The sequence below is a fragment of the Eubalaena glacialis genome, chromosome 6 (genome assembly GCF_028564815.1).
Source record: "Eubalaena glacialis isolate mEubGla1 chromosome 6, mEubGla1.1.hap2.+ XY, whole genome shotgun sequence".
NCBI lineage: Eukaryota > Metazoa > Chordata > Mammalia > Artiodactyla > Balaenidae > Eubalaena > Eubalaena glacialis.
In genome coordinates this window covers 46,832,340-46,859,671 of record NC_083721.1, presented here as the reverse complement: position 1 = coordinate 46,859,671, position 27,332 = coordinate 46,832,340, and the positions used below count along the sequence as shown (strand labels likewise).

At 37.8% G+C, this 27,332-nt stretch overlaps 1 protein-coding gene across 1 annotated transcript in view; it reads left to right on the top strand.

Moving 5' to 3' along the window:
• Positions 1 to 2,326: 2,326 nt before the first annotated feature.
• The window catches only part of GABRR3 (gamma-aminobutyric acid type A receptor subunit rho3), a 38,953-nt gene continuing 13,947 nt past the window's right edge, over positions 2,327 to 27,332 (top strand). The window contains exons 1-6 of the mRNA XM_061193004.1: positions 2,327 to 2,451; positions 10,479 to 10,591; positions 16,897 to 16,964; positions 21,048 to 21,271; positions 24,698 to 24,780; positions 25,807 to 25,947. Coding sequence (XP_061048987.1) covers positions 2,327 to 2,451; positions 10,479 to 10,591; positions 16,897 to 16,964; positions 21,048 to 21,271; positions 24,698 to 24,780; positions 25,807 to 25,947 — 754 coding nt within the window. The remainder of the gene's footprint in view (positions 2,452 to 10,478; positions 10,592 to 16,896; positions 16,965 to 21,047; positions 21,272 to 24,697; positions 24,781 to 25,806; positions 25,948 to 27,332) is intronic.

Below are 27,332 nucleotides of genomic sequence, written 5' to 3'. Positions count from 1 at the left end.
TCCTCGTTGCTGAAGGAGGAGAGCACTTTCACTGAACCGTGTCATGTGAACTGAGTCCCCAACCTAGACTGGGGACTCACAGTTGGCAAATTATGCCCCGTGGGCTGTATCCATCCCACCAAATGGTTTTTACAGTGTTTAATTGGGGGAGAAAAGAGAAGATTTCATGATACATGAAAACTCTATGAAATTCAAATGTCAACAAACAAATTTTATTGGTAAACAGCCACAAAAAAAAATTTTTTTTTGTATAGTGTTTCCCAAACTCACTTGGCACAGAACGTTTTTTCACAAAACGTCTCCAGTGTAGCCAAGAACTACTTTGGGAAATGTTGGTGTAGATCCTGGTACTTAATGAAGAGAACAGGCCCAGGTAGCAGAGAGTGCTCGGGTCAAGTGTCAGGGCCCTGGATCTCATGAGATCACTAGGGTAGAAAACAAACTTTGACCATGGTGGCATCCTCCAGAAGTGGCTTAAGACCAGCAACTTTCTTCATATTTCTTCTATTGACTGGCTCTTTGCAGAAGAGGAAAGCTTACTGGCCCAGAAATACACAAAAAAAAATGCTCAAACTTCTCTAGCCATTAGGGACATTAAAATTAAAACTACAGCATTGATTGGATTGGGTAACATTTAAAAGCCTTATAATATTAATGTTAAAAAAAGATTTTAAGAAATGAGCGCTCTCATTCACTTCTAGTGGGGCTGTAAATTGGTACAGTCATGTTTAGGAGCATTACGGTAGTCTCCTATAAATTTGAAGATGTGAAAATTGTTCAGCCTAGAAGTTTTACTCCTAGGTACTTACCCTAGAGAAACTCTTATGTATGAGAACAAGAAAATATTGACAAAAATTCACTGCAGGGTTGCTTATAATAGGTTGTTTATCATTGAAAATAAGAAATAATGCCCATCAGCAAAAGAATAAATAAAATGTTAGTTATCTACACAGCGAGATACTATATGGCACTCAAAAATTAATGAACTAGGACTGCAGCTATCAACACAATAAATCTAAGCATAATGTGGAGAGGAAAAGTATGTTGCAGAGGTAAAAGTATAATTTAACACCATTTTTATAAAGCTTTCTGAAATATACAAAAAATTTGTACATAATATACATAATAGTATAACTGTATACAATGATAAACACTAAATAGGGGATCAAGGGAGAGGTAAGTATTTATTACATCATTCTGTATATTTGTAATATTTTAATATTTGTAATATTTTATATTAAACACATATTTTAAAGAGGAAAGACATGCCAAAGAAACATAGGAGGAGATGCATGGGCCAAGAGAAGAGGTAGCCCAAATCAAAATAAATTAACACCATCAAGCAATAACACAGGATATGAGGTGTCAAGGAGACAAATCAATTAGAGGAAATTTAAGAATTCCTTCACAGTATATTGCTGGGAAGAAAACAGCATTCTTCTTAAGTCCTAGTAAACAGGTCAGCTGTCGCTGGATTGCTCACCCTGTGATTTTCCAGTCGGAGAAACTGAATTTCACTAACCTGCCTATTCACTGGTACTTTGCATACGTGGAGGGAATATTTCTACTCGATGTGCAAAGTATCTTTAGGAGCCGATGTGGCCATAATTTAACGTAATTCCTTACCCACTGCCCAAGACTAATTTCTTTTTTTATTTATCTGGCTGCTCACCACATTAAACCTTAAATTGAACTACTTTTTATATCAATGGAATAAACCATCATCTTAAAATATGATTATTTATTTGACAAAATAATAATTTAAGTTTGTTTGTATTCTGGCCATCTGTATGCATTTGGAGAGGGAAAGATTCCTTTCTGGATTAAAAAAAACAACCATGAGATAAAGGAAAGGATCTTTAAAACTATAACAAATATTAAACTAATCATCTTTATTCTCATTAAGCATATTATTTTGCTGAGTCATTAAATATATTCAAATGATATTGTGTTGGATTAAGGGGATTTAATGCCTAATCTCACTTCTTTGTCTGCCGAGGACTGCAGCTGAGAGTTTGCTGAGTAGGGGATCAAGCATCCCACTAAGAACCTTCCCTGGAAAGAGGGACTAAAGGATGGAAACAAAATGAAAAAATCTGCTTTGTTTTTCTTAAATTGCTGGTGATCCAGACAGATGTTTGCCTGTGAATGATGTCAATCCATTTAACCTACTAAAACAAAAGACACAGCATTGAAGGCAATGTCTCTCTTTTTTCCTTGATACCTTTTTACCTGGCACTCTAATTACTTTTTAAAAGACACATGAAGAAGCAATACTGGTAACAGCATTGGTTGCATCCATCTACATTCCTTTCTTTCGGCAGAGATGATCCCAGCTTCCCAGTTGGTCTTCTTCACCTGCATCTGGATCACACTGATGTCAAATGCTTGTGCTGCTGGTGAAATCAAGAAGCCCCACCAGCGCTGCTTCTCTTCAGTGAAGCCGACCCGGTAAGATATCCATAGTGTAGTCCCAGTTTCTCTCACCACCTGCCTCAGAACTGTATCTTTAATGGTAGCACGTATTTGTGGCAGTGATTGTCTCTAGAGATAGCATTCACCCATCAAAATAAATCACCTCTAATTAGCATAGAAAGAGCAGAATCTGGGGTTTCTGCTGGCATTTGCTTGCTTATTTTTGGAGAAAACAGTTAAAGGGCTCATGTATGAATCTTCTTTCAAGGATTGTATTTCTCCAATGAGTAATGCATTTATTATAAATAACGACATGAGTTTAATGTTCCTTCAAAATTTTTTGAGTAGAAATTAGTCTAAGCACCAATTTCTAATGTCAAGTACTTGCAGAGTGTATAGTTCTGTATATCGATGAGACAGTACTGAAAGACATTAAAGCCATTTGTTGTTTTTTAAAATTCATTTTCCATTTTGAAAATCATCTTTGAAATATCATCCTGAATGTCAATACATCATCATTATTATCTTATCATCAATAATCAGAGTATGTTTGGACCTGCTAGTGAAGGGGCATCATAGCTCTCTACTAGAATGACCAGTTCATCCTGATTTGCCTGGGGTTCCATGGTTTCTAGCACTAGAAGTCCCAGGAACCCCCTCAGTCGCAGACAAACTAGAACGATTAGTCACCCTACTACCCTTTAATAACCAAGAAATGACCTCCTGTTGTAGGGACAGTCTTTCCTTTTCACCAAGCACAAGAGTCCCAAAAAGACCCAGTAGGAGAAATTGAGGAATAAAGGTGAGTAATATCACCCAGCCAACCTTAGCAATCAGTGAGGTAACTTTTGTTTCAGCCAGATTGCCCTCACATCTTGGATATTTATGAAGCACTCACTACAATATCAGGAAAGAACATAAAAATTTAATAAATCCTTCTGAAGCCTCAGGTTTAATGACCAAAAACAAAAGAGGTATGGGGGGAGGGGAGGAGAGGTCACTAGATTCCTAATTCCTGCTCTGCTTTTAAAAATCAAGGACCACCTCCCACACTTCCCTTCCAGGCTTCTGCTCCCACACGCAGATCTGAGATGCTATGAGATCTTGCCCAGTTTAAACACTTTGAGTCTTCTTCAAGGCAATTGGGCAAGCAATATTTGGGAAATGTGGGGCTATACAACCAAACTGTATGTTTTTTCAGATTGCTTATGACATCTAGTATATTTTAGTAGTATATTTTATCTAATTTTGAAACAAATAGAGACTGCTTAAAATATCATCTACGACTCAAACAATGGGAAGTTTGTCCAGTTTGTTTGGTGGATGTGCAGATAAGAAGGGAGATGGTCATAGGAACTCATCAATCTCACCAGCACACTCTCGGTGGAAGAGTTGCTGCAGAAAAACCTACCATGTGTATTTTTTAGGTGTCATTTAAGGGACAAGAGGAGAACATCTGTTCTTTGTGGTGGGGTGGGAATTTCTCTCTTATGTTAGGTGTCTCATTTTTAGAATCTATTTAAATGAAGAGGGAACCCCGGGCTTCCTACTCCATGGGGCCAAGCATGTTTGTTTTCACTTCTCTATATCCTAAGTGAGGTACCCCTTTCAGCGATAAGCTACAATATGATTCATTAAAATTTATATCTGCTTCTTTTGTTTTTCAAAGAAAAATCCTCTAGGACACTAGGGATTGCATAAAACATAGACCCTAGTTCAGAAGCAGCCACTTAGGATGAAAGTCAGGCATTTTCCCCAGTGAACAGAATAATTCAGCCAGCCTGTTTCTGAGCTATCACTCAGCACTCTCTCATGAAGATTTTAAGGCATTTTGACAAAAATACTGAAATTACTGTATAGGATAGTTTCTAGAGTAAAGAGCCCAGGATACTTTAGACCTTAGTATATGAATAAATGCTGTGAGGTTCTTTGCCCTACACACAATCTGATTAACAGTAATTAAATAAGTAATGAATGAATGAATGAACAATCCTCTCTGTCATAATGCAAGAGAACTAATAGAATGAACATGGAAGAAAGGCCTGATCTTTCTTTGAAAATTTGGAAGTATATCTTTATATATTAGCTCACATTTATGTACATTATTTTGAGCCAGTTTTCCTACAATCAGGCCCTTAAATCCTTTGCTATTAACCTTTTTCATTCAGAATATAATCTTACTTTTTGCCTAAAGATTCCCTTTTTTATCCAAGTATTTTAAAAATCTTTCATCCAAACATTCCCTTTATTTCTTAAAGACAAAATGGGGGAGAGGAGGAGTTGGTGAATAAATTAAGTATGGCAGGGGAAAACGTTCCTGTTTTGCGTAGGGGAGAGATTTGGCTCTCTAGGGATGCAAAGAGGATTAGGCATCTAGACTCACTGAATATTTATTCATTCTTTCAACAATTGTACTGAGTGCCTTTTGTATGATAAGTATTGGGTTGAGAGTTAAGAACAACACACTGTCTCTGGCTTTAAGAATAATCAGAGTGCCAGTGTCTGCGCAAAATGGCTTGCAAGAGCCAATTGTTAAATTTTAAGGCTGTTAAATATAAGCATTATTAAAAATTAAATTATATAAATATACAATTAAATAAATTATTTTTAAAACGAAGGTAATAAATACTTAAAACTCACCACTTCCTAACTACTTTACTACATGTTGCTATTGTCTATTGTTCTCCATTATTTATATCTATTTATGTCTGGTAGAAATACTACACTATACTGTACTATACTATCCTATAAACTGTAGTATACTATAATGCACAAAACTATACTATATTATACTATACTACGCTATGGGCTACACACATCTCTGTCATATCCGTAGCTGGAAATCAGCTATGGTGGCAGTATTTACATCATGGAAATCAACAAACACTACAAATAGGGTTTTTTTTTTCCAGGAGAGCCACTTAAACATTTACCAGCACATCCAGGAACCTAATGTAGAAGCCAAGAGGGTCCTAGAGATTGCCAATTCAACTGCTACTGCAAATAACAAAGGGAGTGGCAGAGACCGTGGCAACTACAGGCTATATGCTCCTCTGGGGGCAGAGGCTGGTCAGGTCAAGAATTCTTACAAGACAACTTGAGCCTGGTATTGCCAGATTTTCTGATTTTTCAAGAGAAAAATTCAGATTGTCATGTGAAGTTTTCCACTTTAATACACCATATGGGCCATCCAAAAAAATGTCTGCAAACCAGCTCCTAATGTGGTCCGATTCCTTCATTTCACAGATGAGGAAACTGAGACCTCACTGAGCTCATGATCTGATAGAGACACAAGTTAAGTCATGGAAACTGTCGTGTCTCAAGTGGGGCACTCTCTCTGGCTGGCTCTTCCACAGAAATGCTCGTCCGTGTAGATTTTTCCTTTATAAGAAACAGGCTGTTGACTAAAGTCAAGTGTGTATTCCCAGAGTCATGAGTTCAAGGGCAGTTCAGTCGAAGCCACAAGATTCACTCCGTATAATGCACCATGTCCTCTCTAAGAAGTTTCAAAAGCATCAGGGACCTAAAAATAAACATTGGATCCAGAATTATCAAGGTTTTCTTTGTGATCAAAAATTGGATCAACTGATTTTTCTTCCGACTACTTTACTGCATTCCTTGGATTGGCATCAAAGGATATGAATTATCTTCCTAGCTCTCAAAATCAACTTTTAAACGGGTTTTACGAGTATATTGCTACCCACAAAGTATAAACATTTCTATTTCATCCTATTCTTAGCAGCATTGGGTACTAAAATTTTTTTGTTTTCTGCTCATTTAATAGGTATAAAATGGCATTCATACTTTTAATTGGTATCTCACTGTTAACCCTCTAGATTAAATATTTTTTAATATGTTTCTTAATTATAGCCTCTCTTGGGTAAATAGTCTATTTAGTCAGGCCTAGTCGTTTTCAAGTCCTGATCCTCGTAAACTAATCAACTATATAGGCCCTTGGGAAAGCAGTTTGGTAAAGCAACCAGCTGAGTATGACTCAGTTAAAATGAGTTTTTGTCTTTCCACTTACTAAACACCAATGTGTCAGAATGAGTTAGATGTATTTACTTTTCCTCAAGCAGTTCTGGTACTTTTTAATTCTCTGCCTAGTATATCCTCCTCATAGACCCCTTTATTCCCCTGAAACCACTCAAAATCCAGCCCTTCCTTCCCCCTGAACCCACACTTTCTTAGTGACAAAATTATAGTAAAGTTTCTGATACTGACAAGAGGGGGGAACATAAAAATATGGTTCCTTTGTTTCATCCAGAAAGAAAAAGGTTCTAACTCAAAAAGAAAAATGATAACTATTACCGAGCCTTACCTATTGTTTCTCAAACAATGTTCATAATCTTTTGTGGGGAAAGAATAAGAATGCTGTAATGCTTAAGAATTCTGTAAAGATTAAGAATGCTATAATGATGCAAGACTCTTCCATGAGTTGAGATTTCTTTGCTCTGTCCCATTGGCACCTAGCCTTCTAGAAGACCCTCTCTTCAGACAGAAGTCATCCAAAAGATTTTTTTCAGTAACTACTAAAAACAAAATCATTTTTTCTAGGAAAGGGAAGAGGGCAGAAGACAAAGGGCCTTAAAATGATACATATATGGAATCAGGCCAGAAAGCTCTGAGCTAAATCTGATTCTCTGTCATAAATGAATCCCCTTATTAAGCATATTTACTTCTCTTGCCTTTGTCTGTTCTATTTCAATCTTCATTTTATTAACCTTTCTATATATGTCTTTTTTTTAATAAGCCAGGGGTCTTCAAATAGGGCACTTATACTCCTAGAGTATAATGTTCCCCTTAGGGTACATGCAAGCTATCAGAGGGGCACGTGGGCATGGATAGTTTTAAAATAATTATTTCTGGATCTCTGACTTCCTCTGACCTCTTTCCTAAAATTGATCCTCCTGAAAACTTGCCTGCAATCTCCTCTGTAGCCTCCCTTTAATGATTGTTCTGTCCCATTTGGCAAAATAAAGGCATACCTCTCCCTCTTCTTGAATCTTAACTATGTGTATTACACCAGTGTATAAAATCCTCCCAGGTACAAAGAAACCTTTACAGATATTGTTGTTGAGGTAATGGATGACTTTAGTTTAAATAACACATCCTTTTCCAAACTGCGTGATTTTCTTTTTTCTTTTTTTTTTTTGCATTCATCAGTATTGAAGTAAGAACCTAATTAATTTGTCAGGTTACAAATCAATAGAAATAATTGATGATAGACCACAATGTGAATTTTGGAAAATAAGAAGGAATTTAAATAATTAAGTTACATTCCTGAAACAAAATTTCTTCCAATTCCATGTACTTACATATATATGAACAAAGTTTTTCAATATTTTCATCTATAGAAGTGAAAAGTATGATCAGGGAAATGTAAATCAAAACTACAATGAGATATCACTTCATACCTATTAGAAGGGCTTTATCAAAAAGACAAGAAATAACAAGTGCAATAAATAATATCCATATACAGATACACAAAATAGGGAAAATGTACCATCACTTTATTAAGAAATACTTTTCCTATAAAATTTGATTCATAATTTTAATAAGTATTTATCAACATTTATATGCATTATGTTTTACTCCATTTGTAATAGTCACAGAGGCTAAAAAAGTTTATTTCAATATGTATACATATATTCTTGCAAAGAAGTATGATGGGGTGATAAAATTCAATGAAGGAAATATTGGATTGGCCAAAAAGTTCATTCGGGTTTTTCTGTACCATCTTACGGAAAAACCCGAATGAACTTTCAAATAAAATGGAAATAAAATAAAATACAGGTTCCAAGAAAACAAGGAATGAGATAAAACTTCTGGTTTTTAAAGAGGAGTTTATTCATGTATTTTAAAATGCATAAAGTGGGTATTTTAGGTTCATTGGATACATTAAAAGCAGGAATATGTTTTATTTTAAATTATTATCAATATTTAAGTAATTTTAACTTTTATGATGAAAAAATTGTAGGTGTCTACTTAAATATGTGTGAGGTTTTCAAAATTCTTTAAGAGGGTATCTAAGCCACATAAACCTCTTTGAGAAGCAGATGCATAAATAAAGTCAAAAATAAATAAAGGTGGGACATCTCACTGTACATCAGAAGAGCCCTCAGGTAAAAAAAAGGTGTGTGTGATTTCAGGTACTGCCAAGAGTGCCTTTCATAGCAGGCTGCATGTTCATTGTTCTGGGATTCCCGATCTCACGGAGGGGTATGCTTTTGAAAAGAGTATTAGAGATTGCCGTTTTGTTGTGTATATTACTGAAGAAGTTCACAGATTTCCATGAATTTCCACCCAAGGTTACATTCCACTTTTCATAAAATAATAACAACTAGCTAGCTTTTATAAAATGTCTGCTATTTTCCAGACCAGTAGTTCTCCAGAGAAATTGTTATAAATGCAAATTCTCATACCCTGAAACTGTGGAATCAGAAACTCCGGGCATGGGGCCCAGCAAACCTGGTGATTCAGATGCACTCCAAAGATAGTATTTACAAAACTTCTGGTAGGGGGCCTTGAACACAGTAGGCATTTAATAAAAACTAGCTGCTATTACTTTTTCAATAAATGGTTCATTCTAGCTCCTTGAAAGAAGTTTTCTAGTTAAGAGATCCTTGGAAGAAATAGTTCTATATGTTCAATTATTATATAAGATAAAATGACTTATGTTTAAAATCAAACTCATTTGTCTTCTACTCAAAACAGATTTGTTCCTCCAACTTCGCCATTTCTATCAATGGCAAAAATACATACATAAATCTCTGAGGGTTTCAGCCAGAAACTTCTCTATTTAAAGACCATACTAGGTGATCTGAGGTGCCCATAAGCCTGGACATATTTCTTAAACCAGCCGCTTCAGGATGTGAAATTCCCACCATCAAAGTCACTTTATTGAGTTAGGAAATTGCGTTCACAAGTCTTATGTTAAAAATGTACGTGTGTTTCCTGAAGAAGACATGTATCAATGCAAAAGCCAGTCAGGAATTCAGAGTGACTAGAATTCACCTAGAAGACCCCTCAGTGTCTTGTGTTATTGCTGCTGTGTTATTGCTGTGATGACGGTGATGGTGACAGCAACGTTCTTCTGGAAGAGGCAGTGAACTAGGTCTCGGGCACCGGGGATGAGGAGACAGCAGCATGTCACATACAGAGGAGCTGTGTGCACTTCTACAGATATTCTGCCGCCACACTTAGAGTACGTCTGGGAGGTATGTGTCACAGCACAGGAAATGAGTCAGGGAGGCCCAGCAACTTGCCAGACTTCAAAGACCCAGGGCGGAACGGGCTTCATTCCCAGATTAGGACTCCACACACATGGGAGAGGCCACACTCTTTGCCTTTGCCCTAGAAAACTGCAGGTGAAAATAGGCTGCACCTGCTTCACAGCTGGACCTGACCTTAGGTCCAATCAGCTGTCAGATCATCCATCTTTCCCTGTGATTCCTCTCCATCCATGCCCATCGCCTTCTCTCAGGTTCCAGAATCTGCCATAGGGGTACTTCCTCTAATCTCAACCAGCACCCATACTTTTTGCACATTCTGTCTTTGTAAAACACTATTTTCATCAGTTTACAATTTTTCATGTTTTTTTTTTTTTTACTGTCTTAGTGCAAGAGGTAGTTTAACTTCAGTGACTCTAAGAATCACTTAGGTAGCACATTGAATGCAGATGCCTAGGCCCTGTTTCCTCTGGTTCTGGTTTAGTTGATCTGGGTTGGGGTCCGTGGATCTGAATCTTGATCACCTCCACCCAGGTGCTAGTGACCAGGTTTTCCTACTATAACCCACATTCTGAGAAACATTGCCTGTCAGGATCACATCCAAACTCAGTTTATCATCTAAGGTGCTCCAAGATTTGCTTACCTGCCCCACCCTTGTATAATAAACAGTAAATGCTGGCAGATCTTTGGCTATGTGTAATATGAACTGAGAAAATGAGCTTTTATGTGTATATTTTAGAGCATACCATGTTGAGAACAGAAAGCTAACCTAAATCAAAATATCCAGAAGCATATGTATCTCAGAAGCATTTTTCTCCCTTGGAGGTACAGCAAACAAGAAACTAGAATGAGGAAAGATGACAGTACCAAAGTGTGGCCCCTGAAGTATAAGCAACTTCTCCGTATAGAGGACCACAGTTTTGCAGTGAGACCTGGATTTGGAGGTGAGTACTATCTTTACAAAACTCTTGTGTCACAATCCATTGCACTGTCAAAATTGAGTTGAAAATTTGAAGGAATTAAGACCAAAACACAAGACCACCAATTTAAAAAAAATCTAAAAACCTTTTACAATGATTTTCTCTTGAATAAGAACAGTTGATAATTTATGCATTTTAAATTAACCAAAAAGACTCATTTTTTACTATATACATTATCATAAATAGTGTGTTCAATAAATAGTATGTGTTCAAAAATAATGAATGTATATATCTTGCCCATACAGCAACATATTGTTTTAATTAAAATTTGTTAAGTTGGGTTATATGATAATATTCATAAAATCTTGTTGAACATTCTTATGAGCTGCAATGCCTGGCTTTTGTTGAAGAACTAGTCTGACAAATGCCATGGCTTCCTACGAACCACCTCTGCTGAGGATTTTTCTTCTATTTACTCCTAGCAACAAAAAGTGATCAAAATGTTGGAATGACCTTTAATGCACTGTCTCATTCCACGCTCACAGTGACCCTATGAAGTAGGCGTTACCATGATCCCTAATATTCCAATGTGGAAACTGGGGCTTAGAGAAGTCAAGAAATTTTCTCAAGGCCATGAAAAAAGCAGTAAGTGGTGGAACCAAGATGCAATGGCTGATAAGGAGAACAGAAGCAAACCACATTAGAAGGATACACTTGTAAGAAAGCCTTTCCTCCCGTCAGATTGTTTACTGTGCATGTAGTTGGATCACTGAGGGTACCAAGTTTCCCAGAGATGCACAGGATGTGGTAAAATCCACAAGGTAAACTGAACTCCCCGTCTTACTGCTAAATGCATCCTGACTCTCCTGTCATTGACCTAAGGTCTCCCACACCCACAATTCCTGAACTGACAACTTTTCATGCTAGAGATATGGAGGTGAGAGAAGTGAGCGTGGTGGTGAGGAGGCAGGATCCCCCAGCAGTAGAACAGGTACCGCTTTTCGATAAATAACCAATGCTTCAAGTACTCAGCGTGGGGTGAGGAGAACTTGATACTCATCATATTGTGGTTATGACAAAGGGAAGCACAACAGGCATGTAGGTACCATAGATAACTCATTTGTTAACAGGTAAAATTTAAAAGTACATCAGGTAGCTGTTATGTTGAGGGTTGTTTGGTTTTTGTTCTTTCATTTCCTGGAATCCATTGGGATGCAGTTCTAAGGGTACGGTTTTGATTTCATTAGGTTAATGATGCAAACTTTAGCAAGCATCAGAGTCACCTGCGGGCTCCTTAACACCCAGGTTACTGGGCCTCACCCACAGAGGTTTCGATTCAGTAGATTTGAGTGGGGTCACCAATTGTCACGTCTTATAAATTCCTTGGTGATGCTGATGCTACTGGTCTGAGATCACATTTGATAACTACTGAATTAGATTATCAGCATCAGATTAAATCATGGTGAATAGAATTTGTTTGTTTTCCAGAGCATTTCTCACACTTATTGAACCTAATTTAAGATTTTTAGAAACCTCAAAATCAATCAGGTTTAAAGATGTGTGCATTTCTGTTTTGTTTTTTTTTTTTACTTATAGGTCTTTTTTTAAATCTTTTGTTTTGTTTTGTTTTTTTGGTTTGTTGTTGTTGTTGTTGTCTTACATCACTACTTCTCAGATGTGTCATTAAGGATGACAATTCTCCTAAAGATGCCCGAAATCTAACTACCATTCCCAACAGACCGTTTATTTCCCCCAAATTTTTGCCCAAAGTTTGGATACTATACTCTACAACTCTTACTCAGGTATTCTGAACCTTGGTCTCTATGATTCTGTAAAGAGTTTCTAAAATCTTTCCCCTCCCACTGTTTAGTTGGGGAAAATCTTACGAAGTTAAACTTGCTGGGCTATGGGTCCTTTGAGCCATTAGGGGGCTCCAGACGCACAGGAATGGCTTGGAATGGGCCTCTCCCGAGTAGCGGTTAGCAGCTCAAAATGATGTACTCTCTTCAATACCAATTCAAAAAGCTGCCCTAATTCCTGTCAAGTTAGGTTCCTCAATTAAATGAACTCCTATCCTAGAGGAAAGGGTTTTATGGGCCTATTTTAGACCATTGAAAGCCAGAAAGATTAAGAGAAAAATTACCATCCTTGAATTTGGACCTTGAAACAAGCATGCTACACTTTGTAGCTCAAAGTGGTCCAAGGACCAGCTGCAGAATCACCTGGGAGTTAGTTAGAAATGCAGAAGATCAGGCCCCACCCCAGGCTTTCTGAATCAAAATCTGCATTTTTAACAAGATCTCCAGGTGATTTGAATACACTTTACAATTTGACAAGCACTGTCATAGATTACCAAGAGCCGACCCTCTACTTTTATCTTAAAGCATTTATGCCTCCATTCTCCCTCCTATATATCATCCCCATCCCTCAGAAAAACATAAAACTGATCGTAAAATTCCACTTCTCTTGATCTGTTAGGGATACATGTTAAGAATTTTTAAAACAATTTTTTTCCTGAGGCTACTTTGTGGGGTCATTAAAAATGCAATTGAAATGTACTACTTAGTGGCAGGTGGCAAATCATCCCACGATTAAGAAATTTTTCTGACAATCGTGGACTGGGGCTAAATGGTATCCAAATGGCTTGTGTGTTCAGTCAGTTCAGGCAGAAAAATCCATAAATTCAGTCAGAAGTGTCAGTCCGGTAGCCCTGTGAAATATAGTCCTTAACCTTCTCGTCTTGGTCAGAACCGCTTTTTATACAGGTGACCCCTTCTCTGTTCTCTCAAGCCTGCCTTCCTGGGAAAATCAGCCTGCAGGATATAAAAGACAGGCTTAAATTTATCTTCTCTTTCTTTATACTTGTCCATAACACAAACACACACACATACTTCTTTCCTCTTGAGCTAAATGTAACTTCAGCACTTCTCTTGCCTTAATGTTTTCCTAATTAGCCTTAACAGTAAAACCAGCTGCTACTGCAGTGTCTTTTATAAAGCATTAGAAGATTAATTGACTTATTATGTGGAAAAAGGAGGATACATATTTAAGGGAGCTTTTTGTTTAACTTGGGTTATAAATTGCAGCTCATTTTCTTTATTTACACTTTCCCTACCCTTTACATCTCCCATAACTAAGGGTTTCTTTTGTTTTTGTTTTATAGATGATGATTTCTTTGTTTCTTTAAAGTGAAAACAATTCAGCATCTAGATACTGGCTACTGAGTCAAAACAAAAGCTAAAGCTGTAAAAGCCGCTTGTGTAGTCTTTGCTTGTCAGACAGGAGGACCAGATTGGGAGCCAGAGGGACCTGGCTATATTCCTGCATTAAACAGCTCTAGGTTGCAGACAAGTTCTTCACCCTTGCTGAGCATGAGTTCCCTCATATCAAATGGAGTTAAAATTGATTCTACCCAGCTAACTAAGTGGCTATAATAATAACATTAGATAATATATAAAGTATTTTAAATGCACCTCACAAATAAGATGAATAACTTTCATTTAGCTCTCCTTATTCCAGCATGCATAAAACCAGATTGATGATCTAGCTGTATATATATATAAAGCAGTATAAATGTCTATGCCACTACCTAGTTAGTGATCCTGGGAAATCAACACCTAATCGTAATAGTTAATAGTCATTTAATTTTTACTATATTCCAAATGCTTTACATAGAGAATTAATAAGAGTATTTATGAAAGTGTTATATTTCGTGTTCTATGTATTACACATCAAATAGATACTGAATAAGTTGGTTAAGACATTTGAATGTTAGGTTAGGCTAAGGACTTAACATGCATTTTTTCATTTTGTTTCACAGCAACCCCATTAGGCACATACCATATACTTATTTCCCCTATTTTACAGATGAGCAAACTGAGGCTTAAAGGAGTTAAGGATTTACAGAAGTTTAATTTTAACTCGGGTTTATGTGGCTACAAATTTCATGGTTTTTTGTTTTGTTTTGGTTTGTTTTTGCTTTATTGCCACCTTTTCTCTGGGACTCGGCTCCAATTTTACAAAAAGAATGATCTTTGGAGCTTTTATCCAGCTCCAAAATTCTATGATTCTGCATCTTGCCTTTACACGTCTTCACCCTCCACTCTGTCCTCAGAATGTCAGAGCAGGGTATAGAGTCCTAGACCCAGGAGAAAGTACACTTGGGCATCAAATGCAAAGGAGACAAAAATTAGGTCAGACAGCATCTGAAGACAAACACTTTCCTTTGAGATGGAAGAGCTCATCCCCACAAGAATAGAAAAAATGGGAGGGAAGAAAGAAGAAATCTAAGATGTTTCCAGGAACCCATTCCTAAGAGACAAGCCATATTATTACCCCACTGTCAGTCCAGCCTTCAAACAACCCCGAGGGCCCAGCGCTTGTCCAGTGGTGGCATGAATGTCCTTGTATGGTGGCTTTATAAGACTGTTCCTGGATTGCAGAGATAGTCATCAGTAAATAGGTCCTACTTACAAGTCATGAGATCTTGAATCCAAGCTGTGTTCAGGTTTTGTCATAAAATAAGCTCTCTGTGAGAAGCACTGGATCATTTTTTAGTGAAGAGTGGACTGATTGTCTAAATGTTTGAGTGTAAGATTGGGAATTGTGGTTTGCAGTCCTAGGAACAGTTTCACATTTTTGCTGAATTGCAGTAAGAGTAATATTTATTCTGTGCTATTTACTGAGTATCAATTAAGTTTACTGTGTATTATTTCTAGTCTTTCAGTAAGTCTCCAAGGTGAGTACCACTACTGGATCTTATAGCTGAGGACACTAAGCTTAGAGATGTTACTGACCCTAGATCGCACGTGAGTCCTGGAGCTGGATTCAAACTCTGGTCCGGACTCTAATGCCAGAATTTTCTCCAGGACATTCTGCTCCCTGTCCAAGACCTCTCCAATCCCCTCAGTCCCTTGGAGTATTGGAGTTAATGGGAATATTTACTCATCCTGAAAGGCCAGAGAGGGGCAGGGATGAGATCTTACCATGATTTTTTTATTTTGATAGCTCTACCAATTAAAGAAAAAAGACAACCAAACAAAAGTACCAGAGTTGAAGCTGATAAAGGAATAATACTGAGCTGTTCCAAAGTTAATGCTTAATCATAATTATCATTAAACAAAATTTTAATAGAATTGTCATTATTAACATTGCAGGAAATAATTGGTCCAATATGGCAGGAAGTAGTTGGTGGTTAAGATGCAAGTAAGGTATTCCTAAAGCCTGAAACAGAAATATATTCTAGTGAATATATTCACTGGCCCAGTGCCTGGCCAGCTGATACCCTTGTAAGTAAAGAATGATATTGAGGGTTTAGACTTATGGAATGGAAGAGGGAATCTGGGTCGATAAAGTGAAGGTAACGTCAGCCAATTAATGGGGCAGGGGGGTCATAGATGGTGCACAGGGACTGGCGAGGCACATCTTGTTTTATAACGTGCATTTAAAACACAATAATTAGGTGCCTTATTAAATTATACGCACATACATGTCACATGTAGCACATCCAGACAATAAGGAAGGAAGTTTTTCTGGCCTGTCCCTTCTAAATCCCAGAATCTTGACTGAAACAGCCACCTGGGATCCATCTAGGCAAGATTTCTGTTTTTTCAACAATAGTTGAAAGCATTTTTTAACTCAGGACTATAAAGTTTGAGAATTGGTCACCATGGAAAGAAAACATATGAAGACTATATGTATAAATATACAAACTATTTGAACATATATATACATCAAATTTCATACACAATACTAAATAATGAAGTTATCAACATCAGCATCCCCTCACACAGGAACAGATGAAACTCTTTGTAAGGTGTAACAAGGAAATGTCTTGGTCTCAGTCTGTTCTCTGGGTGCATGAGCCTGATTCTCTGAGACCCAACTGCACACCAATCTCAGCACTTGTTTGTCTGAAGTTGCTCCAATTCTGACTTTCAGAATACTCTCAGCCACACATTTCAAAGGATGTTTGCTTTATCCCAAATGCAGGCTGTGGTTACTGATGATCTGGGAAGCGACACTTCTGAATGTGCAGCATCCCTGTGTAGCACTGTACTAGCAGTGTGTTCCTCTAGCCTGCCATGCACTGCCCAGGTGAAAAAGGATGAATTTTTGGCAAGGGAGGAAAGGCTCCCATATTTACCAAAGTCATGAACTCCATGACTACATCCACTCCCTGAATGAGTAATAATATATCAATAGACAATGGAGAGATTTATTGTCAAAACTTGAAAAATAATTCATTTGCAACATTGATCTCTCTCCACTTTAAATGTTTCCAAAATAATCCTGATTCCTCGTTATATTACCCATTCTTCTTTCTGAAGGATCTCCAGTGCCAGTGGGTATAGATGTCCACGTTGAAAGCATTGACAGCATTTCAGAGGTTAACATGGTAAGTTTCTCCATGAGATACTTTTTCTGAAAGGATAGAGTCTCAATAGTGTCAAAATCACTGGTGTTTTAATAAATCATCTTAATTACATATGTTACTTATTTTTCCTACTTTGCTTAATAATGCTGAAGTTGCTTTACTCTCTTCTATCCACTTCTTTCTACCTCTGATTAAAATTCTCATTCCTTTCCTCCTCTTCTCTTTTCCTTCTAATGGCTTTACAGTGGTGGAGCACTGAAGAACATGATATATTTAGCTATGTGACATGAACCAGAAACAATTGCACAAGAAGAAAGGGTGATCATAATATACGTGAAATATGAAGTCACAACCATGAGTCCTTACCCACAAAATGATAAACACCTGAATCTGGGTTGATAGAATGCTTCCAGATTTTTCAGTTAATACTAACTTTGCTTATCTGTAGACAAACAATAACAGAGAACAAAGGATTTTTTAAACTCATAGGACTAAAAATTTAAATTAAGAAAAGTTTGTCCATTCCCTTATAGTTTCTAGAAATCCAGAAGAGACTGCCCTTATTTTATTTTTGCGCTGAAATATTTGCCATTTTTATGGAGTAGTACTTGCAAACCACCATCCCTTAAAACTTTAAACTGATTGATTATTATCATCTTCAGCCTTCCTTTTAGCCTTTTTCTGTTTCCTTTGCCATTTTATATGCTTTGCTTTTTTGTTTCTTCTTCCCCATTCCCCCAACCCGGTTTTACCATTTTAGTTATTTTTGTGTTTTAATGTCCCCTACCATAATTTTTCCATTTCATTTTCTCTATTCCCACTTTAGAACTACCAAGTCTACATAATTACCAGAGTTGTGTTTCATTTAAGTAATTTTAAGTTTTTTTCAGGTACTTTAAGAATAATATTTACTTGCACAAACATATACATTATTGATGTAATTCCTTTTTACCTACTACTATTCTGTTAATTTGTTAATGTCTCAGAGCTTTGTGTAGCCCATTTTAGTATATTTTTCTATGCCAAATAAAAAGTGCGTTATAGTTTCAAATTTTCAATGTCCATTTCCTTGTTCTTACCTAAGTGATGTATATTCTTATATTTGAATCACTCTTTCCATCTAATTTTGTTCTCTTCAGTCGTGTTGTCTTTTCCATCATCTCCTGTAGTTGTCTTTCTTTTGTTTCCTATCAACATTACACTATGTGCAACTTTTTTTTTTTTTGATGTGCAACTATTAATGACAAGGGCCCTAACAGGTACTCACTGGTAGGATGCAGCTTTGAACATGTTTTGGTTTGGGCTGTGGTTTCAATTTTGGATTTGTTCCTACCTCCCCCCAAGTTTTAGACAGTTTGTGAATGCCATTAGATAGGGCCTGTGCCCTGCAGTTTGCCCTGGAACCCATGCCTGGCTTTCCTCTTAGATCCATCCTGCTTCGTTCATTGGTGTTTCCTGCCAGGTCCTGGTCCAGGGAGTCATCTGAAGTTGCAACTCTTAGCCAAATGCTTATTGTCTTTCATTTTCTACTTTGAATATGGAAGCTTGGTTTTTGCAGGGGGCTGGAGGGTGATAAAAATAAAACCAGGGAATACCCCCTCCATGAATAGAGAAGATACGAATTACTTTCAAACTCCGTTTTCCATCTGGAAAGATTTAGTTTGTTGTTTATCTAATCTGGTCATTTTATGTACATTGTTATGTACATTAATCCTTGCATTTTATCCCCTTTTCTGGAATCTTTTACATGTGTGTTCTTGTGAAATTTTCAAAAGTTGCTTTGGGATATTTTTTGGAATAAAAGCATTTTTGATATATGAACTGTGGCTTATATATAGTGTTTTTCATAGAATTAAGTATTGAAATTTAGATTCTACATATTATTTTTAATATGCAATTACCACAAAGATAATATTTTTTAAAAAAGAAGAGAATGAAAGAGAGAGAATAAAGTAGGGATCTCTTAAGGAAGCAGGACCTAGAAAATATAAATTACTTAAAATTGAAAGAGCAAATAATCTTTTCATATGTAAACTTAATTAATATTTTATTTATAGTGATTCCTTCAACTAGTCATTGCCATCCAAATGCTAACTAAATGAAAATTATAGGACACATAAAAATTCCAGAAAAGTCTAAACAAGATCTTCTATGGCCCAACATCTGGTTTCAGTCTTCAGTTAATGTCGTTCTAGTCCTTGTCATTATCTAATTTAATATTTATTTCAGTTCAATATCAAACCTTAAATGAAACTTCCTTCATTTTAAGCACCCTACTCCCAGAGGGAATAGCACCAATAGTGCCCACTATTCAAAAATGCCTTGATTAGAAAGCGTCGGCTTTTCCCTTACCAAAAGTGGCTTTTAGTGACATTCCCTTGAGCCTGTTGTGCTCCAGGAGCAGGCTCTCATTTCGCCTCTCCTGGCATAATCTCTAAGTGATACCTGAATGATCCAGTCTGCATCTAAAAATCTCGTTGTGTCTGCCCCACAGCCCCCCAAACTGGACCTCATCCTTTTCTCCTGAATAAGTTCAGCCTTAGTATTCAGTGTCAGCAAAAACTGGTCTGCATTCTCCATGCCTAATTTGAAAAAATTATCAGTGACCTCCAGTGTTGGCTTCTTTTGCTTCTCATTTATCATTTTCCCATGCTCCCTTGTCCCACCCTGAATTCACTTTCGATCCCTTTTAGTTTGGTCCTGCTCTCCTCAAAACAGGCTGTTCAGCCCGCTTCTCATGATAGTGCCAACTAGTGGTGATGCTGATGTACCACTGACATGTCTATACCAATGTCTGCCATTTGACTTCATAGGCTCAGTATTTGCCCAGTGCTCTTCTGATCAGACTGAGCATCTAAAACCAAATATATGCTCATTAAAGCAATCCATGCAGTACCCACAGGATTCCCTGCGGAGTAGTGTTACAGTAATGAATGAACCATTCTATTTATTCACCCTCACAGTAATCCAAAATTACACAGGGCTGATGCTCCCAGATTAACACAGAGCAATAATACAATGTACCTCTATTCTGATCCTAAGAAAAACAAATGAGCTCATCATTACTTGATGACTTATTTGTGGTTTACTGAGATTTGTTCTTTGCTTGTGTAATAAATGTCAAAGTTCTATTATACGTGTTATTTCAAGAAAAATAGGAGTGTTGTTGGGAAATAAATGATAGTATGAAGTAAGCATTTGGGAAAGGTAAAACATGTTGTCATTGCCCACACCCAATGACTTGGATGAAGATAGGAGAATTTCTGTTCAAACAAAATATTTAATGTAGTATCTGAGAGCCAAAAAAACCTCAAATTATTGACTAACCATTTTTTTTTTCTGCTAACATAATGTTAATATAGCTTTTTCCCCTCATCCTTACCTCCTTACAACTGGAATGCACATTAACAATTCAAATACCTGAGCCATACTGGATCAGAATCTCTGGGAACTAGCTTCTGGGGAATGTGCCATTTTAACGAATTCACAGGTGATTCTTTTGCACACTTAAATTCCAGCACCACCATTTCCTGGCATTCTTTCTGTCTCTCAAGAAGAGGGAGATCATTGTCGCTTTTTCAGAACCTCTGAAAACAATGCTTTCCACTAACAACTCCAATAAAGGCTGTGTCCAGGTTTTTGTGGGACTGTAGGTTTTTCAACTTGGGGAGGGCTTCTTTAACAAAAACAATATAAATGTATGGATACAAAATCAATCACAAAAGTGAATATTTATTTATAATGAGAAAAAAAGCAAAATAAAATACCAGACCATGGAGTTTCAGGTTCCTTTCTTCTGAGATCTCTTTAGGTGATTTACCAGAGTGCTTAGGTAGAAATCCTTCCCAGTTATAACCTGTTTCCCTTCACCAACTTGAATACTTGATGGTTTTCAGAAACTCTCAACATTCACCAGAGTCCAGGTGAGGGAGAGGCTCTGTGACTGAAGCTCAGTAGCTTCATTCTAAATCTACCTGAAAACATAAGCTATTCACGGACAGGTCACTAACACCCATGGAAACCAATCGAGACTAATAGTATTGATTGGTCATCCTGAACCATATTCCTACTGGCCTTGATTTGTCTCTTTTTCTCTCTGCCTAGGACTTTACAATGACTTTTTATCTCAGGCATTACTGGAAAGATGAAAGACTTGCCTTTCCCAGCAAAACCAACAAAAGCATGACCTTTGATCACAGATTAATCGAAAAGATTTGGGTGCCTGATATCTTTTTTGTCCATTCTAAAAGATCCTTCATCCATGATACAACTGTGGAGAACATCATGCTGCGTGTACACCCTGATGGAAATGTCCTCTTCAGTGTCAGGTAAGGAGGGCTGTCTACTGCCTTTGGCTTCCTTATACCACACCATCTACACCAAAGCTGATGGGTCTCACTTCAGGCTAAACTCCCAATTGCTGTATTCAGTAATGCTGGAGCTTGGGACACAAGCAGAAGATGTGATTTTTCCTGGTTCTAACTTCCAGGTTTTAAAGAATGGTTTCCTAGTCTAACTGTACCCACTCTGGGCATGTATTGGAGAATGATAGGAAATAAGGTTGGACAGAGTGGAGCTGAATTATGGAAATCCTTAAGAATCTGGCCCACAATTTTATAAGTATACAAAACTACTTTTCCTCCTCACCAACTCCACCCCACCCTGCACCCCAGCAAGCAGTCTTGGAATCTTGGATTAACTAAATAATTTTGTTAACTATCTCCTTCATTTTTCACAGGAATATATAGTCATCATCCAAGTTACCCCTAGTTTCTTCATTTAAAAAATTTTGAAAATTAAAAAAAATTTTTAATTTAAAACATTTGTTCTGACGCTATGCTATAATATCCCTCCAACTTCAATATACCATATGTTTTTAATCCTGAGTCCTGTGCTTACTGAGTGGCTTACCATAGGTAATCCTAAAAATGTTTGGTAAATCCAAGCAATTCATTTTTTTTATGTCTTAGAAATCCCAGAAAGATTCAGTAGTAAACTGAAAAAAAAAAAAATTAGCTTCCCAAAAGTTATCCATGTCCTAATCCCTGGAACCTGTGAAGGTTATTTTATATGGCAAAAAAAAAAAAAAAAGGATCTATGCAGATGTGATTAAATAAAGGGTCTTGAGATAGGGGAATTATTCTGGATTATCTGGATGGGTCCTAAATGCAATCATCCGTATCCTTGTAAGAGAAAGGCAGAGGAGGGATTTGACACACATGGAAGAGTAGAAAGCAGTGTGACCATGAAGACAGAGATTGGAGTGATGCAACCACCAGCCCCAGAATGCTGGCAACTACCAGGAGCTGAGAAGCAAGGAATGAATTTCCCCCCTAGAGCCTCTGGAGGGAGCAGGGCCTTTCTAACACCTTGATTTCAGTCCAGTGATACTAATTTCAGACTTCTGGCCTCCAGAACTGTGAGAGAATAAATTTCTGTTGTTTTAAGCCACCAAGTTTATGGTAATTTGTTACAATGGAAATAGGAAACCAATACAGATTCTTTCTGTTCATTAAAAACACCTTGCTCACTTTAGTACAAAGGTGCTATTACCAGACGTTTCATATGCTTTTTTTAAAAAAAAAGAAATTAAAGGAAAATACTACTTTCCATAGGACTTTTAAATCAGAAGTAACATAGGACTCTAATAAGTACTGGAATCAAGCGTTACTAGGAATCAGAAGCCGAATGGCAGCATCTGGCCAAGGAATCAACTGATTTAAATTAATTATTTTGATGAGGCGATATCCACTGGAGAATTAACTCAGTGGATTATCCTTACCCTGCACATTCCAAAGAAAGATTTAGCTCTTGCCTGGCTCCTGGGAAATAACCTACAAGCCCTTGGAATATCCTGCCTGATAAGTATGTCTTTGTTTACCCGGAGGCCTTGAGCCACACGGTATCAACTTGATCTCTGGAGGAGTTAAAGACTAAGGTCAGCCATAACTATGTGACCAACCCTCAGTTAATATATACTTTGGACTCCAAAGCTTATGTAGCTTCCCTGGTTGGCAATTTTCCGTGCTTGTTGTCACACATCATTGCTAGGAGAAGTAAGTACTATCCATATACCTCCACTAGAACAGGACAGCTGGAAACTTGCTCCTGGTCTCCCCTGGAACCTGCCCTATGCATCTCATTTCATTGCTGATTTTAACTGGTATCCTTTCATTGCAATGAACCATAACTGTTAGTATAACAGCTTTGATGAGTTCTGTGAATCCTTCTAGTGAAACATTGAACCTGAGGTTGGTCTTGGAGATCCCCCAACACAGAAGGACTCAAAACTGTTGTCTGCACAGCTGTTTCAGCTGACAGCAGAGCCAGTCGAAGCCCAGCCAGTCACCTGGTTTCAGGCTTGGTTCTGACACCGTCTACTGACAAAGATTCTCTGTTTGACCAAATTCTACTCAGTCTCCTCTGAACTCTCTTCTCATCTAGGCCCTGCTCCCCCATTCTCAATATCTGATCACCCTCCATATCTGATGAGGTTCCTCATCCACCCCCTAACCCCCAGCTGACATCTGATCACCCTGGCCCCCCTTCAGCAAGAATCCTGTTAGGTCCATTTAGCCAGAATCCCCCAAGCCCTGATGTTTCCTCTTGGTAATTGTTCATCCACTGACCTCCGTACCTCCACCCCACTCCCTCTTCCTTCACTATAAATTCCCACTCATTATATTTGGAGTTGAGCCCAATCTCCCTTACCCATTAAAAAAAAAATTATAGTAGCCCTCCTAAATAGAGTCTGCCTTACCATTCTTTAACAAGTATCATGAATAATTTTTTCTTTAATAGTGCCTGCCTAATCTCCTTGGTGGTTAATTTATTCGTATGTACTCTGAAGGAAGTAGACTCAAAGATTTCAGAAGTCCTTTCCAGCTTTAAAGTACAAGGAAGATGCCAAAATGAATATGTTTTGTGAAACAAAGTTATCCAGACATCTTCCTGGCTTGGCATTTTGCTGCATGACTATTGACAGTAGAATTCAATCCCTGGCAGATGAAATGGTTCTACTCCTCTGATTAACTTGGGGACACCATGGGTAGGAGCAGCTGTTGCCTTTGTTTTTTGCAGACTTGCTCAGGGGCCTTTTAAAGAACCTCTGATCTGCTATTGCAGGTACCAAAGTTCAACAGCCTCTGCCTGAAGCCAGGAAAAGCTAAAAGGACATAAAATTTGAAAAAACAGTCCTCATCAGTATGCAAGCCTTTCAACTTAATAGCACCTGAATTACGTGCTTAATAGCACGTAGATCTATAACTGAAAATGCTCCAGGCTTTCCCCTCACTCCTGGAAAGATAATTTCCTCAGGTAAACTTGCTTTGTGAAAGAAACCTTTACTCATAGGGTTTTAATACCACCATTCCAGCTCTTTATTACTGGAAACTATTTAAGTTTGGATCTTCCAGAAAGCAGAAAATATTTAAATCTATTTAAAAGTCTTCTCACTTTGAAGTGTGTTTTTCTGAAAACACCCGAGCCAGAAAATATAGAGGAAGCTAAGCAGGAAATGGTGAGATCAGAAACAATTATTAGGGCAGGAATTCACTCATTAACTCTGTCTTAAGCAAATCAACTACCTTCCTGGGTTTGCTTCCTTATGGGTTACTTGGAAAGAAGATGGTAACACCTGTTTTGCATTAGTCTTGAAAGGCACTCAAAAGTGTCAGAGAGCTTCAATGCTGCATTGCTTATTTGACCATGTGGTTAAATAATTTGCAGTTTTCTTTTTCTCATTCTTGCTATAGGATAACTGTTTCAGCGATGTGCTTTATGGATTTCAGCAGGTTTCCACTTGACACTCAAAACTGTTCCCTTCAACTGGAAAGCTGTAAGTCTTACTTCCCTATGGAGTATGTGTAGTCTGAACACACCATCACATACTTGCATATAAATAAGCATACTCTTAACAAGCATGTAAACATGTTGATATAAGTTAAATATATTTGTCCAAAACAGCTTGTTGTTTGGTTGGTTGGTTGGTTGGTTTTTTTAGTGAGAATGATGATGGCAAATTGTCTCTCAAATGAGAAGATAGAAGATTCAAGGAAAAAAATGCTTTGATAACTACATATTCTGCAGTTTCCACAATGATTTTAAAGGAATAGCTCCCTGAAAAGTTGTATTCTTGCTAATGCTATTAACAGAGACTGGCAGATTTAGAAAGCTCTGCCATTTATGTTCCCGTATGAATCCCAATCTTCCATTAAGTATACTTTGTTTCCCTGGAAAAACCCAGCTCTAGACTTAGACCTCGTAATCAAAGCCCTGTCAGAGGGCATCTGAACCAGCTCCCTGTCAATTACTTTGACCCACCAGCTATGTTTGACATGATATCTTAAAAGCTGACTGCAGTTTTCTATAATGTGGGTAAAATGCTGGGAATCTCAATGGATGTCTCCTACATAGATGCTCCTCCCCAAATCCATTAGAAACTCTCTATAATAGTATTTGATTATAGAAGAAAATACTGTACAAGCCCAGCTCACTCTGGAATTTCATCCAATAGAGCTACAAAACTAAAGGGGCCTAAAGACTTGGCATCAGACCTGTGAGTGAAAGGCGTTGCTGTGACATCACAGTGCACACAGACATGGAAACAGCTATTAGGAGAATTTTAATGTGTCACATGGGCACAAGAAAAGCTGCCACATTATATCAGTAATCGGGGTCTAATTTTTGGAGGTTTTTTTTTTTTTCTTTTTGAAGATGTGAAGTCTATTGGCAAACATATATTTCAGAGCCATGACATTGGACCAGACCCCAGGGATACAGAACTGTATAAAACATGGTCATAGACCTCATGGAACTTACAAGACCTTACTCCAATAAAAAGAATGTTATTTTCTTGTCTTAGATGCCTACAATGAGGAGGATCTAATGCTGTACTGGAAACATGGAAACAAGTCCCTAAATACTGATGAGCATATTTCGCTTTCTCAGTTCTTCATCGAGGAATTCAGTGCATCCAGTGGATTTGCTTTCTATAGCAGCACAGGTACAGTATTTTATGTGGACAATTCATCAGCATTTATTGAGCATCTACTGTCTGCAAAGTACGTGTGGAAAGACCCGAGTCCAAACAAGCATCCCATTTGGCCAGTAACATCATCCTTCTTTTATAGGCAGCCACCTCTACCTTTCCAATACAGGTGTTCCTCAACTTATGATGGGGTTACCTCCCAATAAATCCATCATAAGTTGAAGTGCATTTAATATACCTAACCTCCCAAATATCATAAGTAGCCTAGCTTACCTTTAATGTGCTCAGAACACTTATTCATCTAACTCAAATCCTATTTTATAATAAAGTGTTGAATATCTTCTGTAATTTAATTGAATACTGTACTGAAAGTGAAAAACAGAATGGTTGTCTGGGTGCAGAATGGTTGTAAGTGTATCGGTTGTTTGCCCTTGTGATCTGGGGCTGACCGGGGGCTGGTTCGCTGCGGCTGCCCAGCATCGCACGAGAGCATGTGGCCAGCCTGGGAAGAAGATCAAAATTCAAAATTGGAAGTACAGTTTCTACTGAATGTGTATTGCTTTCATACCATCATAAAGTCAAAAAATTGTAAGTCAAATCGTCTTAAGTCAGGGACCATCTGTACAGATTTCTGTCTTTGTCATATAACCACCTCTAACTAGATGCCTTGCTTCCTCTCGGCCCCTGCAGTCTACTCTTAATACAGCAGACAGAGTGTTCTTTTGAAAACATAAACAGCACAATTCTTCTCTGTTCAAAACCCTCTGGTGTTTTTCCACCAAACTTACAACAGAATTTAAGCTTCTCACCGTGGCCTGCAAGGCCCTACATGATCTCTCTCTGCCTAAGGCTCTGACCTCACCAACTACCCGTGCCCCCTCTCTCTACTGCTTGCTTGTCTTCAAACACACCCATCTTATTCCGTCTGCAGGGTTTCTGCTTTGGCCTTTTCTCTCTCTGCCTGGAATGTTTTCCCCTGATCTTTTCATGACCAGCTTCCTCATTTTGCTCAGAGCTTTGTTCAAATATCATCTCCTCAAAGAATGCTTTCCTAGCCATCCTATCTAGAATAGACTTCCCTCCTCACCATTCCCCATGTGCATTTGTCTTCACATCACTAACCATGTCCTGAAATACATCTCTATTTGACTGCCTTATTGTCTGAGTGCCTGACTAGAAAGAGTGCAGGGATCTGTCTGCCTTGTTCACCATCTCTTCCCCATTCTCTTGTTCACCTCGAGTGTGCCTGGCGCATGATAGGTGCTCCATAAATAGCAGCTGAATCAATCAATCATCAATCAATCAATCAAGTACGTCACTGTGATGCCACACACATGCCAAAAGGGTATAAAGAGATTTATTACTCACATAATGAGGTTTTCTAGAGAGAGCAGGGCAGG